Source organism: Loxodonta africana, chromosome 8, assembly GCF_030014295.1.
Source record: "Loxodonta africana isolate mLoxAfr1 chromosome 8, mLoxAfr1.hap2, whole genome shotgun sequence".
In the NCBI taxonomy this organism is placed as follows: Eukaryota; Metazoa; Chordata; class Mammalia; order Proboscidea; family Elephantidae; genus Loxodonta; species Loxodonta africana.
This window is the reverse complement of record NC_087349.1, coordinates 14,142,235-14,163,177: the sequence shown is the minus strand read 5'-3', so window position 1 is coordinate 14,163,177 and position 20,943 is coordinate 14,142,235. Positions and strand designations below refer to the sequence as shown.

Here is a 20,943-nt window from a genome sequence, read left to right as displayed (position 1 = left end):
TAATTTGCTGATGTTTAGATGTAATGTTTCCAATCACCAATGACAAAGATCAAATTTATAATGATACAGATTAATAAAAGGCAATAATGATGAAAACTTAAAAAAAAAAAAAAAGGTAATTCGACTTACATCAGAACCTACTTACAACAGAGTTGTCTGTATGGAACCCCATCGTAAACTAGGGACTACCTGCATATTCACAAGAAGAAGAAAAGACTACAAGGAAATTTACTCCGCAAGGAAAATACACCAAATTTTCTACAGTGAAAACCTCTGGGTATTGAGATCACATACAATATTTATTTCCTTCTGCATGCTTTTATGAATTTTTAAAATTACCTTCAATGAAAACTTGTTACTTTTATATTCAGAAAATAACAACTGTTATCTCAAAGAGATAATTTAAAATTTAAATTTCTGCTCTGCATTCTCTAGGGACTATCAGCCCAGAATATGACTTTAATTAGACTGACAATTTTTCAAATGAGAACAATGATTTGTATAAATGTTAAAAGCATCCAAAATAAACATTTATTACAATAATTCCATTCTTAGGCCAAGCACTACAAGCTGCCAACCCATATGATGTGACAGCATGTGGTTCCTCACAGATACACAGACACTGGAAAGGGCAGGTACAAAAACTCCAAGGAAAGGGTCAAAAGCTTTTCAAATCAAAAAGATTTTCACATGGACTTAGACGTCATTCTTAGTTTTGATGTAAACAAATTCCACAACTTTTACTACATAGTAATTTTATGTTTTGCTGTGTGACCTATTACATAAATTTATATATAATACACATATATGTATACGTATGTGTATAAACAAGAAATAAATGTTAAAATTTGAGCAGTCTTTAATATTTAAATAATCTTTACTACCAGAGGGAATAAACTTAAAGACTTCAAAAATATAAACACAAGAATATGTTTTTAAAGAAATTCACTCTGACAATAATCCATGTAGTTATTATTACTCGACTTTGAAAAATGGCTCTTAAATTACTTAGTGCTAAAGAGACATCGGGATATAACGTTTAATACACAGACATTAAAGTATCACTGAAATTTAATTTTGGAATTAAAAAAAAAAAAGACAATCAGCATACCTAAATTAATTACAGCTATCTTCTTTAAATAAAATCACTGCATAGAAGTTAAACTTATCAAATTAAAAATAAATACAACAAAGGTTCTACAGAATCAAATGAGAGAACATTCTGGAGAGAGTATAACCCCAAAATGAATATTTTTCTGAATTATATCATTTTAGAGCATAACCAAATACAATCCAACATATGAAGATCACCGTATGAGAATGAGACTCAGTAATTAGAACTATAAATTTGTTTAAACATTGATATACTACAGGTCTACCTGAAACCACACTGGTAAGAGTCTGAATATGGGGCTACTCTCCCCACTCAGTATACTCGACTTTAGCGTTCAGTGATTCCTGGGACTAGCTGTGCCCCCAACATACAATGCTTCAGATAACTCCCACTCTCCCAGTCACAGTGTCTTTTCTTCTCATTATAACAGGGGTAAATCTCAACGAGGTGACAAGAGCCCTTTCACACCTAACATCCCTTAACTTCCTTTTTAACAAGGAAGGTGTTCCCTGGGCTCAGGACAGTCTACAAATCACTGCAGAGGTGAAGCCATCAAGGCCTTGTCTGAAGCATCACTAGAGAGAGCAGGCAGAGAATGAATACTCAAACCCAGGAACCGTCACTCCAGATCTCCTATAAAGCTAAACAACTCTGCATGAGAAGGACAAACGGCGGATCTCGTCAGGAAGGATTCTGCCTAGAAAGACGAGGACTGAAGAGGGAAGGCGACAGAGGGCTAAGGGCGGACGCGCATCAGTACTTACGTGTCGTACCTCTGCAGCGGTGTCACTTTGTTCTTATTCTTGTCCACCGAACCCGTAGACAGCTGAAGAAAATTGGGATTTAATTTATATAATTCTTGAAGTAGCTTCTGTTCATATTCTTGGTGTTTGCCCGCCTAATAAAAGAAGAAATTAATACTGCAGTGGGATTCACAAAATAGCTAGTATAAAATGCTGAACTACTTTCTGAATTATGAAAGGGAGCCTATATAAAACATGGAAACCCTGGTGGCATAGTGGTTAACAGCTACGGCTGCTAACCAAAAGGCTGGCAGTTTGAATCTACCAGCCGCTCCTTGGAAACTTCATGGGGTAGTTCTACTCTGTCCTATGGGGTTGCTATGAGTCGCAATGGACTTGATGGCAATGAGTTTGAATTTTTTTTTTTTTACATAAAACATGGAGCCCTGGTGGCACAGTGGCTAAAAGCTCAGCTGCTAACCAAAAGGTTGGCAGTTCAAATCCACCAGCCGCTCCCTGGAAATCTTATGGGGAAGCTCTACTCTGTCCTACAGGGTTGCCATGAGTCAGAATCAACTTGACAGCAACAGGTTTGGTGTATAAAACATATAAAGTTTCTTCATGACATCATAGAAACCTGTGAGGATGATATCAGAAAACTTCTAGACCAATGAAAGTTCTTCCAGCAGGACTACGTGATATATGTTCCCTGAATTTAATGAAGGCATTTCATCAATAGGAAACCACTTTATGGTACAGAAAAGCATATTTAAGACAGCATTTTCACTAGCTCAAAAAAATGAGACAGTCTGTTTTAAACCTACTTCCACATCTTTCACATAAGCATTAAGTCTCTTTCTAACAGGCATTACTGAATTACTGAAGATCACCCCAAATCAATCACTCTTTTTTAGAGATTAATGCCTTAAGTAGCACACAGATGAAGAATTTCACTACATTTCTCATTACCTGACACCAAGTAAAAATCTCATTAATTTGTTTTTATCCTCTCCTTTCCTCTGTTGTTACCAAGAGTAAAATAAAAATTAATGTAAACTCTAAACCAGCAGTCAGCAATTTATAGCCTTCTACCCAATTCCAGCTAGCCACCTGTTTCTGTAAATAAACTATTATTGGAACACAGCCATGCTCATTCATTTACATATGGTCTACGGCTGCTTTCATGGTACAACAGCAGAGCTGAGTAGTTGTGACAGAAATCGAACGGCCCAGAAATCCTAAAATATTTACTAACTGGTCATTTATAGAAAAAGTTTGCCCATCTCTGCTCTAGGCATAAGACAACGCTGTACTAACTCTATTTAGGTAGCTGTGTATCAGAAGGCAATGTCACAAACATTATGGGAGAAAATAAACACTGACTGTGGAAGGTAGTTATACACAAAAATAAATTACAGTGAAATCACTTTGAATAACCTTTTGCTATCTGCATGTATACCATGACTGGAATGACAGACTGATTAAAACCTTTTTTACTTACCTTCAGGGATGTTAACTACGTAAAAACTGTGGTTTAAAAAGATGCTATGGCAAAACAAAACCATAAAAACCAGCCAGGGCAATACCATTTAATTGAGCCTGACTGTACTGTAAACAGCACAATGCATCGTTCCCTGTTCCAAGGACCTTGCCTGTTCCAATTACACCTATAAATATTTAAAAACTAAATTCTGAGTTATGCAGTAACAAGAAAAGATATTCTTATTTCTGCCATAACTGATTCAAATTTCCTTTCTATACTAAGGAAGCGTTTTTACAAAGAAATTCCTTTTCAAAGTGATTTTGAACTCAGGTAAAGAAAAGCTAGGTGAATTCAGAACAACACTATGAAATGAATTTAAATTACTAAGAAAAAAGAACAGTTAGATGTGAAATTTACATCTTTAAAACATGAAATGCCTTGAAAATTCATTCTGCAATCAATAGTTCAGGAGATACTATGGCTTTCACTAGCCACAAAAAAGCTCAAACTGATATTCAAATGATTCTACAGGGGCAGTTCGTAAGAGACAGGTTAAATCCCGTTACAAGTAAGTTACAAGGGACTGTCCAATTTCTTTTACTGTTCAATAATCATAAAATGGAAACCCTGGGGGGCGTAGTGGTTAAGTGCTACGGCTGCTAACCAAAGGGTCGGCAGTTCAAATCTGCCAGGCACTCCTTGGAAACTCTATGAGGCAGTTCTACTCTGGCCTATAGGGTTGCTGTGAGTCAGAATCGACTCGACAGCACTGGTTGGAATCATAAAATGAGATCAGCTGGGGTTTGGGAACCTTTTGATAGAAATTTTCATTGTAATAGTGTTTATGAGTGTAATATATTCTCTATCCCAGTCAAAACTATGTAAAATTTATATTTTATTTAAAAAAAAAGATTAACAAGCAGTTATTGAATAAGTAAGAAAATCGGTAAGTTATCCATCCTTATTAAATACCAGAAGGACCTAATTTTAACACTGTCTTTTGATCATAAAGACATCAGTGTCAAGAAACTCCAAAGTGTTTATTATAATGGGATTTAATCTGCAGTAACTCCAAGTCAAAAAAGGTGAGATTTGATTTTATTGAGCATCTCCTCTTACAGGAACCCCTAGCAGGCTCTCTCTGGTTTGGCCTGGAGAAGGAACGGCAGCGACGAGTGCCCCCGCCTTCTAAATGAGAAGCACCCCTGCACAAGTCCCCAGCAACCATGCGAAGTCCTCATCTACAACGGGGAATGCAGTATTGTGCTTGGGTACAACCCTTACTTAAAATGCCATATGGTCAACATTTTTACTTCTAAAGTCATGTTTATACTACAAATTGAAAGTAAATAGGAGAAGAGGAAATGTAAAAAAGAACATAGGATATTAAACCTTCAATTCACCCTTTACAGGGTACTGGCTCAGCAGACATTTTCATGGGGAGCGTTGTTTTTTAAAACGTTTGCTCATCAACATCATTTGACAGAGTATTTTTTTCTACCAAGCTCTGTAAAGAATAGAGATTAGGCAAAAAACCCAGCTAATAATTGCAGTATCCCTCTTAGATTTAATTTTGCTGACATTTCTATTAAAGTAGCATTTCCAACTGTTTTCCGCGGTCATTAAGTTTTGGTTGTACTGGGTACTATATACCCTCTTGGGTATAAGGATATGTATTAGGCCATTAAAGACTCTGAGAAGAAGCCTACAGCAAAGAAACCTTCATTGAATCTAACGTTTTCAAACTCAGCTGACCACAGACTTCTTTCTTATTATAATAGTATCCTATAGAACTGACATTTCATGGGACACTTTGTTTGGAACATACTACTTTAAAGTAATACCAGTTTAAAAAAAATTCTAGGTTTGCTTTTGTATTTTTAAGTTACAAAGAAAAAGTACTCCCTTTTCTGCAAAGCTGATAATTCACATGACTTTACTACCTGCATCTCCTCTTTCGTGAAGCTGGCCGCCTCGTCCCCCAGTTCATGTAGATACATGCAGTCGGGCTTCGGACACTGCATATTCTTTAAGAAGTAACTGCAGTATTTTGTTGTACCTAGAGACGCCTGCAGAGGAGGAGCGGAGGGGAAAAAGGACACAAAATGTCAGCTGACACCACAATCAGAATTTCCACGGTCAATGCTTTCTCTTCACTGAAAACAAGGCACTGAAATGACAAAATAAGAAGTATGGCTGTGAATACTAGAGAACAGAACCACTACTGAGAGGTTTGTTAAAGATGACACCCATCTGGAAGAACTCAAGAAAACATCTCAGTCTATGGTTTTCAGAACCTGAGCACCCAGGAGAAAAGACAGTCAAAATCTGCTCTGTGTTTTAAGTGCTCAGGGCGCGTATGGTGGCAAATTCTTTTTCCCAATGATGCTGTCTTTCTTCCACTTACATAAAGCATTGCCTGGTGGGATCATTCACTCAAACCTGAATTAATCCATGTGCAAATACGCCAGGACAACAAATCAGAACCATTACCTATTTCTGATGAGAAGAAGAATAACGGTTTCATTTTCACAAAATAAGATATGTATATTGGCATGGGTGCTTAAGAAGGAATCTTCAAAGAATCTGCCTTCAAATTTAATATGTAAATGCTAGGTTCTCCTCTACTTACTCTATCTTATCTCCCACCCCCTGAAAAAACTCAAGAGGAGCCTATTACCTTAAGTGTTCTGCCATCTACCACCACGTTGTTGACACACTGTATGGCTCTGAGAGCATCTTCTGACCGGATGTAGGTGACATAAGCACTGGCACTTGGACCCTAAAGTGAAAACATCCCATCCCACTGTTGTTAATTTCAAATTACACAAATACTAAAAAAAAAAAAAAATTCTCTTGCAACCGGCCTAGGTAATTCCAAAGAACTTTTCTACTACTATCAGTAATAATAATAGTTAGTAGTAGTGGTTTTGACTGAACAGTATACTACCACCTTGTAACAAAAATGATTTTAATTAGACTATAACATATATGAATAAAATACCATTTCTGGCTTGTCATTTATTTATTTATTTATTTATGTTAAATACCATTTAACAGGCTTATCAAGGTTAAAAGAAAAAAACTTTGAAATTTAGATTAAAAAAAATAAGATTTCAAGACACTGTGTCAAATGAGGATCTCCCGAAAATAAATGCAACTTACAGGAATATGTCTATCTGCTAATATCACCACAGAGAGATGCTCTATTAAGTTTTCAGTGTATCTGAAAATATTACTGATTAGAAGTCACTAATGATTAGACTGCCTGATAACAGAGTCAACTGCCTCTCCCGTGCACCCCATCACTAAATCTCTGTCTTACTCTTTCCCTCTTATTACCACCAACTCACTGTTAAGTCCTTGAAGGGACAAATACCCAGTGCCCTCGAGTAAGGGACAAATAAGCACCAAAAATTCCCCATCCCACCAATAGAGGGCACTACATTGCTTAGGTCCTTGACCCTCCTGTTTTCTAATCACAGAAAGCATGTTTTCCTTTTTGAACAGCCCAGGTCAAGCCCAGTCCACAGGGAGAAAAGGCAAAAATCCCTATAATCAGTTACCTGTGAGCCTGCATATGATGTGCTATTATTGATGACAACTTTATGTATTTTACCAAACTTCCCAAAATATTCTGGTCGTTTTAAAACCTATAAAAAGAAGAAGAAATAACATATAAACTGTCCCCATTTTCATCAACATCATCCATGTAATGGGGACATTCACCATCCCTCTTCAAAGAAAGGAAAATACTAATTTTTTAAGTTTTCTAATGAATGTGACTACTTCCTAATTACAACTGGTCGGGCTGACCTACAGGAAATCATCACCAAAGTCTAAAAGCTGTTCTTTACCGACCCAGTGAATAGAAACTGAGACTCTCTAAATTTGGTATTATCTTCTATGTTTTAATATCTGTACCTATAACCCATGGGATCTTACCTGCACAATATTCTTAAATACAAACCAGATCAAAGATTCTAACCACGTTGTCATTAAAGATGATCCTTACAAGAAAGTAATTCTCAAAACAATGACCAAAATTGAGTATTAAAGACAGAGATAAGATATCAAGGACAGACGTAAGTAGCCAGTCTTTACCCATAAATTGATTGTATACAATATTTAATATATTAAATAAAAACACTTTTATAAACTACAAATTCAAATACGATGAGCGACCCCTCAACCTTCTCTGCTTTACGGTCAATTCTTGTGTATATACTTAGTCTCCTTCTGTTGAACCTTACTCCATTTTACCACCTCTCAATGCCCTCCTGCATTTTTCTCTCTTTTCTTCATAAATAACATTTGGGAAACACATTTACATGTTTCTGTCTCTACTAGCTGGTTACTTGGTGATTTTGGTGGTTTTTTTCCCTCGCATTCATCTCACCTCCTCTACTTTGTGATCTTTACATGAGTTCTTTTAGCTTCTCTTAGAAACTTAACCTTGGCTAATCTGATCAGTATGTAACATGTTACAAAAACCTGTCCCATGATTAGTAACTACCTCAAAATTAAATTTTGTCCTTTAACTAAAAGTTACCTATTGCTCCTACAATCTCTCCAAATAGCAAGCATGCCCTCTTTCAGTGAAACCTTTCTGCAAGTACCTGTTCAAGTGTGTGCAATATATTCCTCTCTTTCCAAACAGTCATACATGATAATATTCTCAGGTGCTTATAATTTGGCTAATATGTTCAGCACTTGACAGGATCGAAGCTTCATGTTACAGTCTATAGCTGGCATGTCATTAATTCTCACAAGTCTTCAACTTAATCAATATAAAGTAATTAATTTCACCATATTTTATCTTTGTTGCTCCTAGGTGCCACAGAACGAAGCACTGCCCAGTCCTGCACCATCCTTACAAATGTTGTTTTACTTGAGCCCACTGCTGCAGCCACTGTGTCAATCTACCTTGTTGAGGGTCTTCCTCTTTTTCGCTGATGCTCTACTTTACCAAGCACAATGACTTGGTCCTTCCTGGTAACATGCTCCAAGTATGTGAGACAAAGTTTCACCACCCTTGTTTCTAAGGGGCATTCTGGCTGTATTTCTTCTAAGATAGATTCGTTTATTCTTCTGGCAGTCCATGGTATATTCAATATTCTTTGCCAAAACCATAATTCAAAATTATCAATTCTTCTTTGGTCTTCCTTATTCAACGTCCAGCTTTCGCATGCACATGAGTCGACTGAAAATACCATGGCTTGGGTCAGGTGCACCTTAGTACTCACGGCTACATCTTTGCTTTTTAACGCTTAAAGGAGGTCTTTTGCAGCAGATTTGCCCGATGCAATATGTATAGGGGTATTATGACTGCTACAGCCAATCATAATGGATTAGAAGGGGAGCTGATAGAATCTGAATACGCACTAAAAAAAAAAAAACTAGACACTGGTTTTCAATCTTTATTCCACCTAAATCCCCTGAGGAATACGACAGTAAGAATGGCTGAGGCAATGATCTTTAGGGTTTTCCTAGCAAAGCCTCAGGGTTGAGGAGTAGGAAGGGTATAGTCTGGAACTGCACTCAATACTCCAGCTGATGTATACCAGTTCAGCAAGAGGCATCACAGCCAAAAAGCCTGCTCCAAAGGGTTCAGGCTGGTCACAGGCTGTCCTGTATCAGCACCTACAATCATGTGGAAGTTTACGGCAGTAGTTCTCAATGGTGCAGCACTGTGCCCTAGGGGTTGGTTTATTTGTTTTGGAAATTTGCTGGAACATTAATTGGGAGAGGTTGCTAAAGTGACTGGGACCCTATTGGTGTCCAGTGGATGGGAGCCAGAGACACCGGACGCCTCGATGTCCGGGCTGGTCCAGCACAACAAAAAATTGTCCTGCACAACTTTTCAATGTCCTACAAGGCATTTTGTAGCTGAAAAATCTGTTTATAATTAAGTGAACCTAGAAACAAATTCCGTATTATATATAAGCACAAAGTTTTCCCCCCAGTTTTGACATACACTGAATTTACAGGAAAGCAGATAATGTACAAGTGAGGGAAGAGAACAAGCGCTCTGCCTGAAATACGACTAAGAGTTTTTCTAGAAAAAATCACACCATTGGCATGTTGTGGTACCTGTGCTGACAATACACACCCCTGCATCATTGTACATTGGTAGCTGTTACATTTGCAGTGATTCTACAAATACTTCATTTTGCAGTCCTAACAGTGCTTTGCAAACTTGAGGACACACGATCTGTTACCACCTACCTCACCAGCCCCACCTCTCACCACTGGCATTCTAATCTCCCAGCCAAACAAGTCACTTGCAGGCCAAGCTCATTCTCATCCAGAAGTATCTGCCCATCTCCTGTGCCAGAACATTATACCCCAAAAATAGTATGGGGGGGCACATCTGCCCACAGCCAGGGGCCATCCTCTGTGCCCCCAGAGCACACAGTGCTTCTCATTCTGTACTGTTATTTGTATAAATAAGCAGGGGCCATCTTGTCCACTGATCTATGCTCAGTATCTTACACAGTGCCTGGCACATGATAGGTACTCAATAAACGTTTACTGAAAGAACTGTCTTAGCATTGAACAAAAAGAGTTACATGAATGAAGAACACGGGGGTCTCAGAGCATTACCGAATGGCCAGTGGCTGATAAGAAACAGGTTCAAACAAATTTTGATTTGTCATATTGAGTTGAACACTCCAGATTCTGCCTAAATACAACAGTGAACTAGCAAAATACTATCCTAGGAACCAAATAAAGCAGAAGGTGCAGGGAGTAAGCAGAGCCTGTGCACGTCGGCACAGTACCTACACACTCAATGTCAGGTATCTACTTCTCAGTGAGCCAGTCTGAATACTTACATGGAATATAAAAGGTCATGGGACAGAATTATAAATGCCCAATGGTGTGCCTGGATGGACAAACGGATGAATGACAGACCAATCTCTAGTGTAAATACTCTGGAATAGAAACTCTAAGATCTGGGGGATTCTAGTCCTGGCTCTTCTATGAAATAGCTTTGCAATCAAAGGCAAGTCACTTAACTTCCCTGTGCCTCCACTTTCTCATTTGCAAAATGAAATGACTGTGTCTTTAAAGTCCTAGAGATACTCAAACAAGCTGCTCTCCCTGGCCAGCACACATACCTGGGACACTCTTGTCCTTATTTGCTGCCTACTTAGCCCACGTTCATTCTTCACGCCTAACCTTAATCACCCTTTCCTCAGGGAGGCTTTTCTTGAATCCCTATACTAAATACTCCCGAAGAGCTTATAGCTCTCTTATCGTAAGTGCTCAGCACACTTGCAATTACTTAAATTCTGTCTTCCCCACTAATCTGTAAGCTCTTTAAGGGTTAACAACTCTATTTGGCTTGGCAACTACTTTATCTCCAACATCAAAGCATCTGACATACCATAGTATTCAATAATTAATTTGCTGAAAGAATGAATTAGGTCCCTACAAATCTAAAATTTTAGGACTCAGGAGACCATCATCATCACTTTTAGTCTAACCGTTGCTTCTAATTACTGTATCTTCTAAGATAGTTTTTTTTCCTACTGACAAATAAATGAATACATTTGACAATAAATCTTGGTATGAAGCTTTCTGGTGTACAAAAATTATTTTCAAAATAAGCACTAATTCTTCCTAAACTCACCTGTTTTGTTAATCAAATATCAAACTGTTTGTCATTCAAAAATAAATAACCATATTTTTACTGAAATAACGTACACCTTCTCGTTTGTTTGCCAACCACATCCTCCCTCCACTAGGTATTTTCCTAAGTGCCATTGTGCCAGGTTTTTTTTTTTTTAACATGTTGTTGTCAAAAAAAAAAAGTAGCATAGTGTGCTTACAGAAATACCTAGTGAGGGGAGGGCACGGCTGGCAAACAGAGTGCATGTGTCATCTGTGTGAAAATACAGAAATTAAATGGATCTTCTTGACTTGGAAGTTGTGTGCCTGTCCCTGCTGCTGAGGAGTCGATCCCATCTCATAGTGTCCCTGCAGGACAGAATAGGACTGCCCCATAAGGTTTCCAAGGCTGTAAATCTTTATGGAAGCAGATTGCCACATCCTTCTCCCACAGAGTGGCTGGTGAGTTTGAATTACTGACCTTTCGGTTAGCAGCTGAGCACTTAACCACTGAGCCACCAGGGCTCCTGGAAGTTGTATTAACAACTTGAAAGTTTCTTTGCATATACTAGCAAAGCCAACCTTAAGTTTTCCAAAAATTGAAAAGGTTCTGCAGATAAATTGAGAGCTTTGTTTAAAAAGTTATTACTGAGAAGTGGTAGGACTTAAAAAATAACAAAACACTGGTCTCTGGTCTCCCTAAGCTTTCAGGGGAAATAAACGACAGAAATTAATTTTTAAGAAAAATCCACTGTCCTCTCATTAAACAACGATTTCAAAATTATAAAAGAAGAGTAATTTTTTAGACATACTTAAAGACTCATGATAACATTCTTTTTCTCTAGCCACCAACTACATTAATAGTATAATTTGCATAATATCTGTATAGTTCTTTTTATTGGAGTCATGTTATCCGAGATAGAGATAAAAAAAAAATCTCTGTAAGTAAATGAAAACTCCTACCACTTACAGATCACAGGCTCAGAAGAAGAGGTTAAGAAACCTACAATCCAAGCATCGGGTTTAGACTGTGGTTTAACCTCACCCAGCCTTTGGGTGCTACCGCGCACGCCTCCAAAAGTACTACAGTTGACCAGACCCAGGAGGTATTAACAAACAGGTACATGACATCCAAGGGTTCTCAAAGACAAAAGTTCCATTACTTACTGGCACAGCAGTTTCAAGAAGGCAAAAGTAGGTTCTAATCAATAAGACTGTTAGGTGCTGTAAAGTCGATTATGACTCATACCGACCCTACATACAACAGCGACCCTAGGTACAACAGAACAAAACACTGTCCAGTCCTGCCCAATCCTCACAGTCTTGCTGTGTCTGAACCCATCGTTGCAGCCCCGGTATCAATCCACCTTGTTGAGGGTCTTTGTCTTTTTCTCTGGCCTTCTGCCAAGCATGATGTCCTTCTCCAGGGACTGGTTCCTCCTGATAACATGCCCAAAGTACGTAAGATGAAGTCTCACCATCCTTGCGTCAGCATTTTGGCTGTACTTCTTCCAAGACAGATTTGTTCATTCTTCTGGCAGTTCGTGGTATATTCGATATTCTTTGCCAATACCATAACTCAAAGGCATCAATTCTTCTTCAGTCTTCCTTATTCAATGTCCAGCTTTCACATGCATATGAAGTGACTGAAAATATCATGGCTTGGGTCAAGCACACCTTAGTCCTCAAAGTGACATCTTTGGTTTTTAACACTTCTGAAGAGGTTTCATGCAGCAGATTTGCCCAGTGTAATAGGTTGTTTGATTCCTTGACTGCTGCTTCCATGCACATAACACATGCACACGACACAACCTTGCTTGCTGAAAGTGAAGAGGATTTGAAGTACTTACAGACGAAAATCAAAGACTACAGCACTCAGTATGAATTACATCTTAACATAAATAAAATAAAAATCCTCACAGCTCGACCAATAAGCAACATCAATAAGGTTAGCAAGAGTACACAGAGGCAGGTAAACAAAAAAACTCAGAGGTAAAAAGCACCCTCTGATTAGGAAAGAAAAGCAGAGTTGGTAGAAAAAGATAGAAGAGTTGATGCAAAGTCATGGCGGTGTTCCAGGTAACGATCAAGTGTGGAGATTCTGCCTATCTGGGAAGTAAGTACTAGCTCAGGAAAAAAGGAGAATTAGCTGCTGAGCTTGAACCACAGACCCAAAATCAGCTCTCTCCTTTCTCTGTAGTTTTTTTCTGTATGAACCCAAGACTCGCCCCTTAGCTTTGGAAAGAAACTGGTCTCCTGGGTATCGTGTAGTCCACTATTGCCAGCATCCCTGGACCTAGATCCTGGTAACTCTTGAGTTGCCGCCATATTTACTGCCTTTGATAGATCCTGGGTGAAGTCTCCCTGAGTTTCATCTCTATGATGAAGTCCCTCATAGCCTCAATACACAGTAAATGCATCATTATCAATAAACATTTACTATTCTAATTTTTATGCAAAAATGCTATAGATGCCTTAGAGTTCCTCCTTCTGGTACCTTCAGCCCACTTAGCCAAGCCTGGAGACTCCCACTTCCCTAAGCATATTCACTTCAGTTCTCCCTCTAACTGCTACCATGGTGAATATTACAGCAAATCCATCATAAGGAATATTTTTGGAAGGTCTCTACAATCTGGTTCTCTCTTACTGAAGTGAACATTTTCAGTCAATGAGTTTCTATCTACCTTCTCAAAAATCTAGTCAGCGTTTCCTGGTATATCAGAAACTAAAAACTAGCAGATTGCGTATCCAAGGGCATCAAGTAAAATGTGAGTTCAACATTACTCTACCAAGGCTGGTGGTGGTGGGAGAGAAAAGAAGATGCAAACAAAAAGGTTAAGATCTCTCCAAATGAATAACAAAGAACCTGATCCATTATTTCCCTTCATCAAATTATCCCTCTCCCCATAAAACTGACTAAGAATGAATGAGTGAAGAATGATGACACAGTACAGCAGCAGTTCTGAAAAACCAAGAACCACTTGAAGAAACAGGTACGATTAAAAAAACCCAGGTCAGTAAGTTTTGCAGTGGGTTCATGTAACTGCATCTCCACTTGTTGGTCCTTATATAACTACAGTTAAGAGGAAGGAAAGAGAGCAGCCACATCACATCTAAGCCTTAATGGCAAAATAGAATCATTATTCACATTTTCATAGACTACTGGCATTAAAGTGGACTTAAAGATCTCGTTCAACTGCCTAGTTTTACAACTGACGAATCAGGGACCAAGAAAGATTAAGGATTAAGACACCTGGCTAAGATCACTACTGGCCATTGATTTCTTAGTCATTATTAAAAATTAATTTCTTATTTTCTCCTAAATTTTAATATTTTCAGAGAAATCCTACAGTTGGCCAGGGTCAACACTTATTTCCAAGTAAGACTGTAAACAGAAAAAACGTCAAGTTGAGGAGAAAAAAAAAAACAGAAGAAGACTTACCTCTGGGTCTGCCAGGCGCTGAGACAGGCCTACAACAAAGACGAGGTTTTTTTGTACGACACGTACACTAGCCAAATGTTTGCGATTTTCTGATATTTTCTGTTTTCTCTCATTTTGTTTCTGTTTTTTCTCATTCTTTATCCTTTGCAGTTCTTCCTGGGAGAGTGGTTTATATACTGCTGGGTCTTCTGGATATGGCTTTAAGCATAAAACAAACACAGAAGTTAGCATAAAAGAAATAAACAAAAACTGCATGAACAACAATTACCAAATTCTGGATGGCAGCTATGTGGGCATTTGTTATATTTTCTGTCCTTTTTATGAATGTTTTAATTACTTAAAATGTGTTTTATTTAATAAAAATGAAGCGTTAAATGAAATTGTTTTAAAAATCACTGATTTTTCAGATTTTAGCACAGAATGACTTGCTAGGTGGTACAAACAGTTAAGTGTTAAACTACTAGCTGAAAGGTTGGCAGTCTGAACCCACAAAGAGGCACCTCGGAAGACAGGCCTGGGGATCTGTTTCCAAAGGGTCACAGCCTTGAAAACCCTATGGAGAAGTTCTACTCTGCACACATGGGGATACCAAGAGTCAGAATCAACTCGACAGCAACTAACAACTATAGGACAGACTACTTTTAATGTTAAAACTTTCAACACCAACAAATGTTCTAAAAAATACCTGTATTTATTCTGTAGTTTAGTTGAATATACCTGTACTTTATCTGCCTGTACATTCTCATCTCCTAAAGATAAGGTCAAATTCTCTCTCTTGGTAGTCTCTACAGTGCCTCAGACACAGTTTACAGAAGGTTAAGCTTCAGAGGTGCTATATAAGAAGCAAAGATTCTAAGTTCTTGCATCTATATATGGGTTTATGTATTGCAAACAACAGAAATTTAATGAAAACCTACTATACGCTAGAAAATTACCAGTTATAGTGCTTGTTCTTTAATACATTCCCAGTCTAAGCGGGAGACAGGTGGGCAAATAAGTAACAGGCACTTTGGTTCAGGAGTTTGAATTTAGCTTTAACACTTACTAGACATATGGCCTTAGATAAGCTATTTAAACTCTACGCCTCAGTATCATCATGTGTAAAATGAAAATAATCTCAAAGGTTGGTGTAAAGACAAAGCAACACTCATAAAGCAATTATTATAGTATCTGGCATACAGTAATCCCTTGATAAATAACTAGCAATTATACTGTTGTGTGTCTTTATCTTTTCCTTTTCCATATTACACCATTTTTCACTCCTATTGCTAATGCCAGGGCTGCTGGTGGTTGAGGAAGGACTGTGCAGTCAGACTGCCTGGTTTTGAATCCTGGCTCACCCTTGCCTGAGTTACGTGACCTTGCTGGCTCCATTTCATCTGCGATGTGGGAATCACAGTACTTAATTCCTAGAGTTGTTGTGAAGGGTAGAACACACGTACCAAGTGGTTACAACAGTATCCGGAACATATGTATTCAGTAAGTCATAAGGACTACTAATAATAAACACTGTTAATGATAAATGGAAGATGGAGCACAGTTAATGTAATAATATCTAAAACTGAATATGAAGAGATCCCAGGTAGAGGAACCACAACTGGTTAGGAAGTTGTACCTATCAGAATATCAGAGTGGGAGCCAACAGAAACATGCCAACAAGAAAAAAAGTGGGAGCAAGAAAAGAATAGAGGAGAATGAAACCTTGCTGTGCCTTTAACATAAAGTTACTTTTATTCTTTTCACATTTAAGTAAAAAAATAAAAACCCTCAAACTTGTGAATATAACCAGACTAATGCTGAAGGCAATTAAGACAGTGAGATTTCATTTTATGTTCCTCAACTTCTGTTGGTATTATCGTAACAAGGTCTCATCTCCCAAAAAGACCCTGTTCTTTCCTTTTTACATCCACCTTTCAACTTTAACTTACGCTTGTTTAAGAAGACCTACTCTTCATAGTCTACCCTACCATCAATGAGCGAGAGCCAATTAGTTGAATCCAAGTGTAACTCTTAATGGTCCTCCACGATTTAAGCACCCATACCATAAAATTCCTACATTAAAAATCAGAATCTAGAAGCTAACTGGTTCTATTTAGAATGAGTGGAAGGCATACAGAACAACTGACTCAAATTTACCTTTTGCATGACCCTAGGACATTCCTCAGGATACAATATAAAGTTAGTATGGTACATTTCACACCCACCCATCAGACCTGGCAATCTGCTTCCATAAAGATTACAGCCTAGAAGACCCTATGGAACAGTTCTACTCTGTCACACGGGGTTGCTGTGAGTCAAAATCAACCTGATGGCACCTAACAACATCAGCAAGGCACATTTTAGGAGCTCAATAAATATCTGCCAAATGAACACAGAACTGGAAATTTTACACTGCTGATTTTCTTAAAAAACTAAAATTTCAGATTAAAAAATAAACGATCATTTCAGAATGTTCTTGCATTGTAATTTATGGAACCAAATGGTTAAAAATCCATTACAGTGTTTGATCCCTCAATTGATGATGCGACCCTCCATTTAGGTGTTCTTTCAATGCTTCCTCTCAAAACTTTCTCTGTTCTCCACTTAACTTTCTGTACCTGTATCATCTCCTTTCAAATCCAAATCTATCTGCCAAGTGTATTAATTCCATGAAGGTATTTTGAACTTTTAAAGGCACAAGTTTAAAACAAAGAAACTACATATAAACCAACTAAAATACCTTTCTATAAGACCGCTTTAATTTTTCATTTGCCCGGGGAAAAGCTGTTTTCTACCTCAGGATTTCTGGCTGGCTTCTTTTGGAGTGTGGATTATTGAGTGCATTTGAAAGCAGCTGCCCTTCATTAACAGCCATCAGTTTTACCGGGTCAAACATATGGACTGCTTCAAGTAAAATTCCTAACAAACCCACTGCCATCAAGTTGATTCCAACTCATAGCGACCCTACAGGACAGAGTAGAAATGTCCTATAAGGCTTCCAAGGAGCAGCTAGCTGGTGGGTTCAAACTTGCTGACCTTTTGGTTAGCAGCCGAGCTCTTAACCGCTACGACACCAGGGCTCCAAAATCCACATATAGCTATAATTTTTAAAAGTGGCAAAGTAAAAAAAACTTAATTTTCTGTCAAAAAGTTCTGCTTCAAAATTAACAGTTAAGAATGTATCTTGTGGCAGATAGCACAACTTTGGTAAAATATTGCCAAGTATGCAGATTTAACTCATGTTAAAGCTGGTTTCATGACCTTAAGACAGTGCTATTCAAAGTGTGGTCCAAGCACTCTTTTTACCAATTCATAGTAAGAAAAATACAAACACCAAGAAGAAGCTTTTGGATATCTATAGCAATCTGACACTGCCACAACATTCATGCACACAGCAAGTGGACTCTGCAGAATAAGGTATTTATTAGTTTGGGTGTTATCAACTTAAGTGGTAAACCTCATGGCATGAGCTGGGTACTGGGCATGCACTGTAGGACCATATATCAGTCTCCAACAGATTGGAGAAAAAAAGAAAACTTGGATGCTTTGTCACAGGTTGTTGAGAGGCACTGATGGAACTTAACTGGGACACAGCTTCTTCTGAAAACATGAGGGATTTCACAAGTACTCTAAGGGTTTCTTCTTTGCTAACATTCTCTGACATTGTAAAATCCTGGTTAACAGATGAGCTGAGGTAATGTTAAAACAAAAAATACATAAACACACACACACAGACAGACCAATGGGGAGTGACAAGTAAGAAAAACTAGGTTACAGTATCAACTCCCACCAGATATATTACTGATGCTCCACCACGGTGACTACGTAACACCACACTGAGCACCTAACACTGGATTACACTACTATTCTAGCCTTTTTTCGTTGTTATTCCAAGCTTTTTTCTACGGAAGTATGCTTCCATCAGGCTTCAAAATCAACTTTGCTGGAATATAACTGCTACATCCCCCACGTGTCTGTCAGTTTGTCCTACTGTGGGGGCTTCCGTGTTGCTGTGATGCTGGAAGCTATGCCACCGGTATTCAGATACCAGCAGGGTCAACCGTGGACAGGTTTCACTGAGCTTCCAGACTAAGACAGACTAGGAAGAAGGACCCGGCAGTCTACTTCTGAAAAGCATTAGCCAGTGAAAACCTTATGAATAGCAGCGGAACACTGTCTGACATAGTGCTGGGAGATGAGCCCCCCAGGTTGGAAGGCACTCAAAAGATGACTGGGGAAGAGCTGCCTCCTCAAAGTAGAGTCGACCTTAATGACGAGGATGGAGTTAAAGCTTTCGGGACCTTCATTTGCTGATGTGGCATGACTCAAAATGAGAAGAAACAGCTGCAAACATCCATTAATAATCGGAACCTGGAATGTACGGAGTATCAATCTAGGAAAATTAGAAATCGTCAAAAATGAAATGGAACGCATAAACATCAATATCCTAGGCATTAGCGAGCTGAAATGGACTGGTATTGGCCATTTTGAATTGGACAATCACGTAGTCTACTATGCTGGGAACGACAACTTGAAGAGGAATGGTGTTGCATTCATCGTCAAAAAGAACGTTTCAAGATCTATCCTGAAGTACAATGCTGTCAGTGATAGGATGATATCCATATATGCCTACAAGGGAGACCAGTTAATACAACTATTATTCAAATTTACGCACCAACTGCTAGGGCCAAAGATAAAGAAATAGAAGATTTTTATCAGCTGCTGCAGTCTGAAATTGATCAAACATGCAATCAAAATGCATTGATAATTACCGGCAATTGGAATGCAAAAGTTGGAAACAAAGAAGAAGGATCAGTAGTTGGAAAATATGGCCTTGGTGACAGAAACAATGCTGGAGGTCGAATGATAGAATTTTGCAAGACCAATGACTTCTTCACTGCAAATACCCTTCTTTCACCAACATAAACGGTGACTATACACATGGACCTCACCAGATGGAACACACAAAAATCAAACTGACTACATCTGTGACAAGAGGCGATGGAAAAGCTCAATATCATCAGGCAGAACAAGGCCAGGGGCTGACTATGGAACAGACCATCAATTGCTCCCATGCAAGTTCAAGCTGAAACTGAAGAAAATCAGAGCAAGTCCACGAGAGCCAAAATATGACCTTGAGTATATCCCACCTGAATTTAGAGACCGTCTCAAGAATAGATTTGACTCATTGAACACTGGCAACTGAAAACCAGACAGGTTGTGGAATGACATCAAGGACATCATCCATGAAGAAAGCAAGAGGTCATTGAAAAGACAGGAAAGAAAGAAAAGACCAAGATGGATGTTGGGGGAGACTCTGAAACTTGCTCTTGAACGTTGAGCAGCTAAAGCAAAAGGAAGGATTGATGAAGTAAAAGAACTGAACAGAAGATTTCAAAGGGCCTCTCAAGAAGACAAAGTATTATAACGACATGTGCAAAGAGCTGGAGATGGAACACCGAAAGGAAAGAACATGCTCGGCGTTTCTCAAGCTGAAAGAACTGAAGAAAAAATTCAAGCCCCGAGTTGCAATAGTGAAAGATTCAATGTGGAAAATATTGAACGACGCAGAAAGCATCAAAAGAAGATGGAAGGAATGCATATAGTCATTATACCAAAAAGAATTAGTCGATGTTCAACCATTTTAAGAGGTGGCACATGATCAGGAACAGATGGTAGTGAAGGAAGAAGTCCAAACTGCTCTGAAGGCATTGGCGAAAAACAAGGCTCCAGGAATTGATGGAATATCAACTGAGATGTTTCAACAAACGGATGCCGCGCTGGAGATGCTCACTCGTCTATGCCAAGAAATATGGAAGACAGCTTCCTGGCCAACTGACTGGAAGAGATCCACATTTATGCCTATTCCCAAGAAAGGTGATCCAACCGAATGTCGAAATTATAGAACAATATCATTAATATCACACACAAACAGAATTTTGCTGAAGATCATTCAAGAACGGCTGCAGCAGTATATTGACGGGGAACTGCCAGAAATTCAGGCTGGTTTCAGATGAGGACGTGGAACCAGGGATATCACTGCTGATCTCAGATGGATCCTGGCTGAAAGCAGACAATACCAGAAGGATGGTTACCTGTGTTTTATTGACTATGCAAAGGCATTTGACTGTGTGGATCGTAACAAATTACGGATAACACTGCAAAGAACGGGAATTCCAGAACACTTAATTGTGCTTTTGAGGAACCTTTGCATAGATCAAGAGGGAGTTGTTCGGATAGAACAAGGGGATACTGATTGGTTTAAAGTTAGGAAAGGTGTGCACCAGGGTTGTATTCTTTCACCATAACTATTCGATCTGTATGCTGAGCAAATAATCCAAGAAGCTGGACTGTATGAAGAAGAACAGAGCATCAGGATTAGAGAAAGACTCATTAACAACCTGTGTTATGCAGATGACACAACCTTACTTGCTGAAAGTGAAGAGGACTTGAAGCACTTACTAATGAAGATCAAAGACCACAGCCTTCAGTATGGATTACACCTCAACACAAAGAAAACAAAGGTCTTCACAACCGGACCAATGAGCAACATCATGATAAACGGAGA

At 38.6% G+C, this 20,943-nt stretch overlaps 1 protein-coding gene across 6 annotated transcripts in view; it reads right to left on the bottom strand.

Moving 5' to 3' along the window:
- The window catches only part of CNOT4 (CCR4-NOT transcription complex subunit 4), a 144,158-nt gene that overhangs the window by 44,187 nt on the left and 79,028 nt on the right, over nucleotides 1–20,943 (bottom strand). For 3 of the 6 annotated variants that reach the window (XM_064289683.1, XM_064289685.1, XM_064289688.1), the window contains exons 3-7: nucleotides 14,397–14,594; nucleotides 6,907–6,993; nucleotides 6,021–6,122; nucleotides 5,284–5,409; nucleotides 1,879–2,012 (exon numbers count right to left, since the gene is read on the bottom strand). In XM_064289683.1, the coding sequence (XP_064145753.1) occupies nucleotides 1,879–2,012; nucleotides 5,284–5,409; nucleotides 6,021–6,122; nucleotides 6,907–6,993; nucleotides 14,397–14,594 (647 nt within the window). The remainder of the gene's footprint in view (nucleotides 1–1,878; nucleotides 2,013–5,283; nucleotides 5,410–6,020; nucleotides 6,123–6,906; nucleotides 6,994–14,396; nucleotides 14,595–20,943) is intronic. The other 3 variants (XM_064289684.1, XM_064289687.1, XM_064289689.1) reach the window with 1 other exon arrangement.